Source organism: Ranitomeya imitator, chromosome 4 (genome assembly GCF_032444005.1).
Source record: "Ranitomeya imitator isolate aRanImi1 chromosome 4, aRanImi1.pri, whole genome shotgun sequence".
NCBI lineage: Eukaryota > Metazoa > Chordata > Amphibia > Anura > Dendrobatidae > Ranitomeya > Ranitomeya imitator.
Genome location: NC_091285.1, coordinates 679,025,546 through 679,037,535, shown reverse-complemented (window position 1 = coordinate 679,037,535; position 11,990 = coordinate 679,025,546). Strand labels below are relative to the sequence as shown.

At 40.5% G+C, this 11,990-nt stretch overlaps 1 protein-coding gene across 3 annotated transcripts in view; it reads left to right on the top strand.

Annotated features, from left to right (window-relative positions):
• Positions 1-4,052: 4,052 nt before the first annotated feature.
• Positions 4,053-11,990, top strand: part of LOC138677314 (calpain-5-like) — a 32,300-nt gene continuing 24,362 nt past the window's right edge. For 2 of the 3 annotated variants that reach the window (XM_069767357.1, XM_069767355.1), the window contains exons 1-5: positions 4,053-4,188; positions 5,559-5,946; positions 7,661-7,795; positions 11,055-11,269; positions 11,366-11,555. In XM_069767357.1, the coding sequence (XP_069623458.1) occupies positions 5,791-5,946; positions 7,661-7,795; positions 11,055-11,269; positions 11,366-11,555 (696 nt within the window). In that variant the 5' untranslated portion in view covers positions 4,053-4,188; positions 5,559-5,790. Of the gene's footprint in view, positions 4,189-4,424; positions 4,543-5,558; positions 5,947-7,660; positions 7,796-11,054; positions 11,270-11,365; positions 11,556-11,990 lie in introns of those variants that run through there. The other variant, XM_069767356.1, reaches the window with a different exon arrangement.

The following is an 11,990-nucleotide window of genomic DNA, read 5'->3' as shown; positions in this document are numbered from 1 at the left end:
ATATTCTTGTACATAGGAGCAGTACTATAGTAGTTATATTCTTGTACATAGGGGGCAGTATTATAGTAGTTATATTCTTGTACATAGGAGCAGTATTATAGTAGTTATATTCTTGTACATAGGGGCAGTATTACAGTAGTTATATTCTTGTACATAGGGGCAGTATTACAGTAGTTATATTCTTGTACATAGGGGGCAGTATTATAGTAGTTATATTCTTGTACATAGGGGGCAGTATTATAGTAGTTATATTCTTGTACATAGGAGCAGTATTATAGTAGTTATATTCTTGTACATAGGAGCAGTATTATAGTAGTTATATTCTTGTACATAGGAGCAGTATTACAGTAGTTATATTCGTGTACATAGGGGCAGTATTATAGTAGTTATATTCTGGTACATAGGGGCAGTATTACAGTAGTTATATTCTTGTACATAGGGGCAGTATTATAGTAGTTATATTCTGGTACATAGGGGCAGTATTACAGTAGTTATATTCTTATATATAGGGGCAGTATTACAGTATTTATATTCTTGTACATAGGGGCAGTATTATAGTAGTTATTTTCTTGTACATAGGGGCAGTATTATATTATACTCTTGTACATATGGGCAGTATTATAGTAGTTATATACTTGTACATAGGGGCAGTATTATAGTAGTTATAATCTTGTACATAGGAGCAGTATTATAGTAGTTATATTCTTGTACGTAGGAGACAGTATTACAGTACTTATATTCTTGTACATAGTGGGCAGTATTATAGTAGTTATATTCTTGTACATAGGGGCAGTATTACAGTAGTTATATTCTTGTACATAGGGGCAGTATTATAGTAGTTATATTCTTGTACATAGGGGGCAGTATTATAGTAGTTATACTCTTGTACATGGGGGGCAGTATTATAGTAGTTATATTCTTGTACATAGGGGCAGTATTGTAGTAGTTATATTCTTGTACATAGGGGGCAGTATTATAGTAGTTATATTCTTGTACATAGGGGCAGTATTATAGTAGTTATATTCTTGTACATAGGGGCAGTATTATAGTAGTTATATTCTTGTACATAGGAGCAGTATTATAGTGGTTATATTCTTGTACATAGGAGCAGTATTATAGTAGTTATATTCTTGTACATAGGGGCAGTATTATTGTAGTTATATTCTTGTATATAGGAGCAGTATTATAGTAGTTATATTCTTGTATATAGGGGCAGTATTACAGTAGTTATATTCTTGTACATAAGGGCAGTATAATAGTAGTTATATTCTTGTATATAGGAACAGTATTATAGTAGTTATATTCTTGTACATAGGGGCAGTATTATAGTAGTTATATTCTTGTACATAGAGGGCAGTATTATAGTAGTTATATTCTTGTACATAGGAGCAGTATTATAGTAGTTATATTCTTGCACATAGGGGCAGTATTATAGTAGTTATTTTCTTGTACATAGGGGCAGTATTATAGTAGTTATATTATTGTACATAGGGGCAGTATTATAGTAGTTATATTCTTGTATATAGGAGCAGTATTATAGTAGTTATATTCTTGTACATAGGAGCAGTATTATAGTAGTTATATTCTTGTACATAGGAGCAGTATTATAGTAGTTATATTCTTGTACATAGGGGCAGTATTACAGTAGGTATATTCTTGTACATAGGAGCAGTATTATAGTAGGTATATTCTTGTACATAGGAGCAGTATTATAGTAGGTATATTCTTGTACATAGGAGCAGTATTATAGTAGTTATATTCTTGTACATAGGAGCAGTATTATAGTAGTTATATTCTTGTACATAGGAGCAGTATTATAGTAGTTATATTCTTATACATAGGGGCAGTATTATAGAAGTTATATTCTTGTACATAGGAGCAGTATTATAGTAGTTATATTCTTGTACATAGGAGCAGTATTATAGTGGTTATATTCTTGTACATAGGAGCAGTATTACAGTAGTTATATTCTTGTACATAGGAGCAGTATTATAGTAGTTATATTCTTGTACATAGGGGCAGTATTATAGTAGTTATATTCCTGTACATAGGGGCAGTATTATAGTAGTTATATTCTTGTACATAGGGGGCAGTATTATAGTAGTTATATTCTTGTACATAGGGGCAGTATTATAGTAGTTATGTTCTTGTACATAGGGGAAGTATTATAGTAGTTATATTCTTGTACATAGGAGCAGTATTATAGTAATATTCTTGTACATAGGGGCACTATTATAGTAGTTATATTCTTGTACATATGGGCAGTATTATAGCAGTTATATTCTTGTACATAGAGGCAGTATTATAGTAGTTATATTCCTGTATATAGGAGGCAGTATTATAGTAGTTATATTCTTGTGCATACTATTTAGTAGTATTATAATAGTTATTTTTGTACAGCGGAGGCAGATTTACTCTGTAGTAGTTAGGCTATGTTCACATATTGCATTTTTGTTCAACTGCGTTTTAGCAGCAAAGTCTGAGATTTCAGAAACAACATGCATATAGCTTTTTTTTTGTCCTCAGTGTTTTGTGCAATACCTTGGTTTTTGCAAAATGCAGCATGTCACTTTTTAGCATTTTTTCAGCCATTGAAAGCACTGGATGGTGCAAAAGGGGCTACAATAATGCAGGTGTCACTTTTTGTTTCGTTTTTAGTGAAAAAAAAATCAGGTACAGCTTTATGTGAAACCCATTTAAATTTCTGATTTTTCCTAAGTTTAAACCATAATGCCTTGATGTTCATAGCAGTTTAGGATTGGTATAATTTAATTAAATTAGTGATGTGTACAAAGTAAGCATTGGACGACCAAGGTGTGAAATTGAAAAGTGTCTGTGGCCGAAGAAAGTGTAAAAAGTAAACAGTGTCCTACCAGCTCAGTTCACTATCAATGTCTAAAGGTACCGTCACACTTAGCGACGCTGCAGCGATACCGACAACGATCCGGATCGCTGCAGCGTCGCTGTTTGGTCGCTGGAGAGCTGTCACACAGACAGCTCTCCAGCGACCAACGATCCCGAGGTCCCCGGTAACCAGGGTAAACATCGGGTAACTAAGCGCAGGGCCGCGCTTAGTAACCCGATGTTTACCCTGGTTACCAGCGTAAAAAAACAAACAGTACATACTTACATTCAGCTGTCTGTCCCTTGTCGTCTGGTTCCTGCACTGACTGCTGGCCGTAAAGTGAAAGCAGAGCACAGCCACAGCGGTGAGTCACCGCTGTGTGACTCACCGCTGTGTGACTCACCGCTGTGCTGTGCTTTCACTTTCACTTTACGGCCAGCAGTCAGTGCAGGAACCAGACGGCAAGGGACAGACAGCTGAATGTAAGTATGTACTGTTTGTTTTTTTACGCTGGTAACCAGGGTAAACATCGGGTTACTAAGCGTGGCCCTGCGCTTAGTTACCCGATGTTTACCCTGGTTACCAGTGAAGACATCGCTGAATCGGTGTCACTCACGCCGATTCAGCGATGTCTACGGGGAGTCCAGCGACGAAATAAAGTTCTGGCCTTTCTTCCCCGACCAGCGACATCACAGCAGGGGCCTGATCGCTGCTGCCTGTCACACTGGACGATATCGCTAGCGACGACGCTGCAACGTCACGGATCGCTAGCGATATCGTCTAGTGTGACAGTACCTTTAGGTAAACTATTCCCCACCAATTCACCTCCCTCCATTGTTACATTTTCCAAAAATGGTTCTGTGGTGTCACATGTGTTTTGCATTTGTGACCTGTGTTCATGCTTCTGTGGTGGAAGTAAAGCTGAACTTTGGGTTCCTGAAAAGCGCAGATTTTTCGAACATAGCCTTATATTTGTGTTCCCTGCTGCATTCCTCCTGTATATCATTTTCTTGTTAGGATCCTAGCTGTGAGATTATTAGGCAGTATGGTTTGTCTTAGAGAAATGATTGTTGAAAGTGTAGTAATGTATCGTGGTAGTGTTGGTGGATAACCTCGCACATATCTCACACATGCGTCCTCAGTGCAGGTGAATCACAGATGGGTGTGGACACTGCCCAGACCTGCTTACACCTGACAGCTTCCCTTCTGTCACTTTCCTCCATGATGGTTTGTGTTTCATTGATTTGTGAGCACCTACTGTTACGGTCTACCAGATGACCTCCGCTTGTCTCCGCACCATCTTGTGTGGTCTCCTATGAATCTCTAGCTCATATGACGTTGCGGTAAGTCGCTCTCACTCTTTGATGTATCACTGTCCACTTTCGTGTTGTCTTCTCTCTCTCTCGTCTCATGAGTATATGTCTTTCTCTGTTTATACCTGTACAACTGTGTTTTAACCTTTGTCCTGGTGTCTAAATTCACCCTCCCTCCAGAACCACAAATAGTAACTCTGTGAGAGTCACCTAATCGTTATCTCTATAATGCTCGGACTTTTTCCCTTCCCTTATTACTACGGTAATTTGTCATATTGTCTGTCTTTCATTGAAATACTTTACTGTTTTGCTGTCTACATTTCCGGTGACGACTGCTCTTTTTTTCTGTTTGGGTGGACTACTCGTCATACTATTTTTCTTCAGGTGGGTTATTCTTCGGTCCTACTGTGGGCGGATTACTTCCCTCTCTTTGGGTGCACTGTCAGTCTTTGTTTGGTCTACTCTTCTGTTTTTCTGTTTTGTATTTTAGTTGACTACTCTTCTTTCTGTTGTTGGGTGTACCACTCACTCGTTTTTCTTTCCTTGCATGGCTAACTGTCTTTAGGCGGGCTACTCTTCTGTCCACCTTTAGGTAGACTACTTTTTTATCTTTCTATATTTGGGCGGATCACTTTCTGTCTTTGGATATGTTGTTAAGTGGTCTACTCTTATCTGTCTTTAGGTGGACTGTTCTTCTTTCAAACTGTCTATCCGTGGATCAACTTCTCTTCTTCCGGTCTGTCTTTGGGTGGATTGTTCTTATCTGTTTGTCTTTGGGTGCACTACTCTTATCTGTCATTGGGTGGACTTCTCTTCTTTCCTACTGTCTGTCTTTGGGTGGACTACTCTTCTTTCTGTCTGTCTTTGGGTAGACTTGTCTTCTATCTTTCTGTCTTTGGGTCGACTACTTTTCTGTCTGTCTTTGGGTGGACTACTCTTCTGTCTTTCTCTCTTTAGGTGGACTACTTTTCTGTCTTTCTCTCTTCAGTTGGTCTACTCCTGTCTGTTTTTGAGTGGACTTCTCTTATTGGTCTGTCTTTCGGTGGACTACACTTCTGTCTTTCCGTCTATTTGTGAGCCAACTACTCTTCAGTGTTTCTCTCTGTCTTTGCGTGGTCTACTGTTCTGTTTGTTTTTGGGTTGACTACTCTTCTATCTTTCTCTCTTTGGGTGGACTACTTCTCTGTTCTTCTGTTTTTAGGTTGACTACTCTTATCGGTCTGTCTTTGGTGGACTACACTTCTGTCTTTCTGTCTATTTTTGAGCCAACTACTCTTCAATGTTTCTCTCTGTCTTTGGGTGGACTACTAGCTGCCTGTCTTTCTCTCTAGCTTTGGGTGTTGCTGATAAAAACCAGCTTGGCAAGTTAGATTTACCATCACACCCTCTGATAATTCCAGGACTGGGAAAATACATCAAGATCTCTGATACAAAAATGGAGAAACTTTGAACCCTCGGACTAGCATGGTCTCGATAATTTTCAGCAACTTTGTTGGTGGCTAATGGAGTGTGTTGCTGGCAAAAATACAAGACAAGCAATTTACCTTTAATAAAAGTGATTTACGGACTTATCCTCCATTAACCTGGTGCAACACTTCCTTCACTGTATGGTGGTGGTGGAGAGTTCACACAATGGTGGTTCATTTCCAAGACCAACATTATGACAATCTCAAAAAGCAGTGTCGTCAGAGAAGTCGTCTCTTTGAGGACCCCAACTTTCCAGCTAGTAACCAGTCCCTTTACTATAGCAGAAGTCCTCCCAGAGTTGTAGAGTGGAAGCGTCCCCAGGTAATTATGACGCTGTGTTATTGGTACACTTATGTGACGCTCTCATTTGACTGGTCTTCATTCGAAGTGGTTGGTCTTGGGAGGTGCTTTAAGCAAGTTGTGGGGAGATTTTCAAAATTTTGCCATGGGTCTCTTTAATATTTGGTCATACATTTTCTATTGCTACTTGATCTCTAGCAGTATAGCACAACTGTGGTGCCCAAGCCCACAGAAGCTAAGGTGCCCCCTTCAACTCACACTCAAAGCACTATGAGGAGCTTGTCACAAATCGGGGGTGACCTTCGGCCAGCACACGGCTATCACATGTGCAGGGGGCTTATCTTAGTTATCCCACCACTGCTACAATGTGATGAAAACACAAGCAAGGCTATTGACCTATCAATTTACCGCAGGGGCTTATTTTAGTTATCCCACTGCTGCTACAATATAACACGAACTGCAGGGATTTATGTATATCCCGCTTTCCAATTCCGCTTCAGAACTTACAGCTCTCCGGCGCCCCCCTTACCTTCAGGTCAGTCAGGGAAATACAACTAGGATAATTAGTCACCGGACAGGCCGCTTTACTGTGGACTGGCTAGCAGGCACAATGCAGCGAGGGAATTCTAAATGCTCTGGCCGCAACCAGACAACAGCTTATAAAACCCTGTTTTATCACCGCCATCTGTACCCACCTGGCCCAGAACATACTTCGCTGCCAACAGCTCAGATTTCTCACAGAAGGGTTCGAGCCAACCCAAATTAGTAGCGTAATTAACTTCAGAGGACTTAGGGTTTTAGAGCAAGGAAAATATTATAACTTTCACTCCAAAAAGATTAGGCAGTGTTTTCAAAAGGTCTATTCAGATTTTACAATATGAGACAAAGTATGTACAAGCAATTATAAAAAATAGGGATTAAATAAGATAAAACTCACATTTTGCTTAGATCATCCTAGCTAACCATGCTGGTAGGCGGAGCCAGATATCCCAGTTCATCTGGAAGTCTTGCTGCAGTGAGGTCTCAGGTAAGAATGAAGGCCAGGCTGAGTGCAGGGACTTATACTTGCAGGCTTGTGACATTTTTAAAGGGGCTGGTTTACCTGCACCCTCCCCTAGCTGCCAGGGTGCACATTTTGGTAAGAAACTTCTAACACTCCTAAATGGGCTCGAGAGCCTAGCAGAGTAACAGCACACACATCATTCATCTTATATTAAAATTGGCTTTCTGATGACTCTAAACTCGATATTCCACTCTGTTTAGGAGAAATCCATTTCTCTGATTCTCTTGGTGCCAGACTCCAGCAAAAGGCCCCATTGTGACGCTATACCAAAGCACGTTCCGAATATGTATCTGGAATATTCCTATCATACACTGGTGACGCATTATGGCTTATTTAATATCTCCCCTTTGCAGCAAGCACGTGGGTTTGGAAACAAAAGAGACTTGCATGGCTAATTAACATTCCGATGGGAAGGGGGAAAGAGCAGAGAGGAGTTTCAAGGCTCCCCCTGGAGTTTCAAGTTACACAGGGATGGTGCCTAGATCAGCAAAGGTAGTGGGAAGGGGGGGGTCGGAGCCCACAGCGTGTGTGATAACAAGGGAGAATGAAAAATTGTCTGCGATTTTATACATTAACGTGACAGAGCTCAAGTACTTTGTGCTCTTGAAGGGAATGTGCCCACCCTACAGATCCAGGTACTTCGGAGAATGATTGTGCCTGTCTTCTTCATAGGATCTTGTGCGGTCACCTCGTCTGTTTTCCGATGGTGGCATCAGTCCACGGGACCTGCAGCAGGGAAGTCTGGGCAATTGCTGGTTTGTAGCTGCTGTTTCTTGTCTGGCTGGAGATTCATCAATTTGGAAGAAGGTAAGTTGCCTCCATTCCCGATGTGGCCTCTCCAATAACGTGGCTGACTGGTGTTTAGGGATAGCGAAACACCTGCCCAGGGGTTGTGTCTAATATTGCAGCTTGGCTCCATTAAAGAGTCCAATACTGCATACGATCTGAGGATAAGTAGGGTAGCCATGTTTTCTAATATTTCTAAAGCATGTTGACTCCTTTATTGGGCCGGTTTAATGGCACATGGATGTTTTTGGATTTTCACCACATGTAAGGCTGGAGATTCAGAACGAGAACTTATAGGAACTTGGACGGCAAAAATTTAGAGTTGAGCATAATGATTTGCAGATGCCTGCTCCAAAGGTGACATCAGTACTCCGAGGCCACCAGACTGAAGCCATGGGAGCCTTCTCCTAACTGCTGGCATTCCCGATGTGTCTTCTGATTAGTAGACCCAGGGCAAATTACATAATTGGAGGAGGTTTGCAAGGCTCTAGCTCGCGGTCACTGACTACTGCCGATTGTATATATCTGTGATCAACTTTACAAATGTTCAATTACACGGATAACTGAAGACCCGAGAGAAATCTCCAGGACCCAAAGTCAAAATATGTAACAAGGCCTCCCAATTATTATGGTATTGTATGTCTCCAATGGCAGTGTCCAAGTACCAGGACCTGGATGTGACTGCTCCCTCAGCACTGCCATTGGCTAGGTTCCTATCCAGGACCAATGGCACTTTGACTTTAGGTTTGGGGTGCACAACCATTTTTAGTCCAAGAGCCATATTGGCAGATTGAACCAACCACATGGGCAGCAATTAAAACATCACAACATGATGTGTAGAAGCCACAAACCTCTTGAGAAACTTGTTTTCCTGGTTCTGTTGCATGCAGTGACTTAGTGGTTGTGCTCTGCTTGGGTGGGAAATTATAAAATTATACCCTGACTCCTTCCTTTCTGATGAAGGCTTCATTTACTGCATGTCACAGGTTAGGAATTAGCCAGGAAAACTCTTCTATATAGTAATCCAGCATGCCGCCATAACCTTATCTCCTGTACCTAATTCTATATGCACAGCTGGTATAACCTGAGCATCTCCTGCATATAATTATACATGTACAGCTGTTACAGCATGGGTATCCTCTGTATATAATTATATACCGTGGTGTGAAAGTGTTTGCCCCTTTCCTGATTTCCTATTCTTTTGCATGTGTGTCACACTTAAATGTTTCAGATCACCAAAGAAATTTAAATATTAGACAAAGAGAACAGAAGTAATCACAGAATGCAGATTTTAAATGAAGGTCTTTTATTATTAAGGGAAAATTAAATCCAAACCTACAGGGCCCTGTGTGAAAAAGCGATTGCCTCTAAATCTACTAACTGGTTGGGCCGCCCTTAGCAGCAACAATTACAATCAAGCATTTGCGATAACTGGCAATGAGTCTTTTACAACGCTCTGGAGGAATTTTGGCCCACTCATTTTTGCAGAATTGTTGTAATTCAGCCACATTTGAGGGTTTCCGAGCACAAACTTGTAGATTGTGAGCCCTCGCGGGCAGGGTCCTCACTCTTCCTGTACCAGTCGTGACTTGTATTGTTTAAGATTATTGTACCTGTTTTTATTATGTATACCCCTCCTCACATGTAAAGTGCCATGGAAAAAATGGCGCTATAATAATAATAATAATAATAATAATAATAATAATAATAAATTGACTTTTTAAGGTCATACCACAGCTTCTCAATCGGATTAAAGGTAGGACGTTCACTAAGCCACTCCAAAGTCTTGATTTTGTTTTACTTAAGCCATTCAGAGGTGGACTTACTGGTGTGTTCTGGATCATTGCCCTGTTGTATAACCCAAGCGAGCTTCAGCCTTAGGTCACGAATAGATGGACATTCTCCTTCAGGATTTTTTTTGTAAAAAGCAGAATTAATGGTATAATTTGCCACAGGAAGTCTTCCAGGTCCTGAAGCAGTAAAACATCCCCAGACCATCACACTACCACCACCATATTTTACTGTTGGTATGATGTTCCTTTTCTGAAATGCTGTGTTACTTCACCACCAGATATAATGGTACATACACCTTCTAAAAAGTTCAGCTTTTGTCTTGTCAGTCCACAGAGTATACTCCCAAAAGTCTTGGGGATCATCAAGATGTTCCCTAGCAAAAATGAGATGGGTCTTTATGTACTTGTTGCTCAGCAGTGGTTTTTGTCTTGGAACTCTGCAAAGCAGGCCATTTTTGTGCAATCTCTTTCTTATGGTGGAGTCATGAACACTGACTTTAACTGAGGCAAGTGAGGCCTGCAGTTCTTTGGATGTTGTTGTGGGGTCTTTTGTGACCTCTTGGATATGTAATCGCTGCGCTCTTTCAACAAGGTTCACCACTGTTCCTTGTTTTCACCATTTCTGGGTAATGACTCTCACTGTGGTTCGCTGGAGTCCCAAAGCTTTACAAATAGCTTTATAACCTTTTCCACACTGATCGATCTCAATTATTTTGTTTATCATTTGTTCCAGAATTTCCTTGGATCGCAGCATGATGTCTAGCTTTTTTAGAATCCTTTGGTCTACTTCACTTTGTCAGACAGGTCCTATTTAAGTGATTTCTTGATTGAGAACAGGTGTGGCAGTAATCAGGCCTGCGTGTGGCTAGAGAATTTGAACACCGCTTCTCAAAGATGTGATAAACCAGTAAGTTTATGTTTTAAGGGTGGCAATAACTTTTTCACACAGGACCCTTTAGGTTTGGATTTCTTTTTCCTTAATAGAAAAGATCTTCATTCATAAACTGCATTTTGTGATTACCTGGGTTATATTTGTCTAACATTTAAATGTGTTTGGTGATCTGAAACATTTAAGTTTGAGAAACATGCAAAATAATAGGAAATCAGGAAGGGGGCAAACACTTTTTCACGCAACTGTATACATTTATAGCTGCTAACCCAGGTATCAACTGGTATATGGTTATATGTGTACAGCTGGTATAACCTGGGCATGGTCTGGTATATAATTATATTCAGTACATAAATAGCTTGTATAACTTAGGCGTTCTTTGGTATATAACTATATACAGCTGGTATAACCTGGGCATGCTCTGCTATATAATTATATTCAGTATATAATTATATTCAGTATATATATGTATATATATATATATATAGCTTGAATAACCTAGGCATTCTCTGGTATAGAGCTAAATTTACAGCTGGTGTAAGTTCTCCATCTTGTATATAGTTTTTTGATCCCATCTCAATGATGCCTTCTGTTACAGGTTATACCTTCTCCTGAAGAACAGGACTGGCCTCGCTCGGGTTCAGGTTCCCCACACTCTGGCATCTTCAGGTTCCGGTTTTGGCGCTTTGGTCGGTGGGTGGAGGTTGTGATTGATGACCTTCTGCCCACATCTGGAGGGGAGTTGATATTCTGTCGGCCTGGTCAGAAGGGTGATGTGTTTTGGTGTTCTCTTCTTGAGAAGGCGTATGCAAAGTAAGGTTCGCTATACTTCTGTGGTTTCATGCTGCTGCTCTTGATTCATCCTTGTTTCTATTCTTCCATCTTTTACTACCGTATGTTTTTTCACAGACTTATTGGGAATTACGAAGCTTTGGATGGAGGCAGCACAGCCGAAGCTCTAATTGACTTCACTGGAGGGGTGTCTGAGGCCATCAATCTTTATGAAGGGAACTATAGGTCGGATGAGGAAAAGAAGAAGTTGTTCAAGTTGTTGATGAAAGCACACTCCCGAGCATCTCTCATTTCTGCTGCTATCAGGGTAAAGCCTTTATACAATGAATACTACTGCCTGATACAATGATTGAGCCCAGTGGTCAATATGGAGAGAAGATGATTCATGGTACCTCTGATTTGGGTCATGTTGATGGGAGAAGAAGAGGTGACCATTAGGCTAGGTAGTAGACAATGCTTGCGTAGAGGACCACATCCCATGTTCAAATATTCAGTGGAAATATGGAGCATTTTCAATGACTGAGGGTAAGACTCTGAAGACTTTCAATAATCTTGCCGATAACCAATATTTATGAGGAAAGTAATGAATGGATCAAGGTCAGATAAGTAGTGATCTTGATAACCTGCCCAGGCAAGTGGAGATAGCAAATCTGATACTTGGACCTGGCAGGGGAAGACTATCACCAGGAAAGAACATTATAGAAGAGATGGGAAAATCGATTTGAAGGACACCTGTCCATCG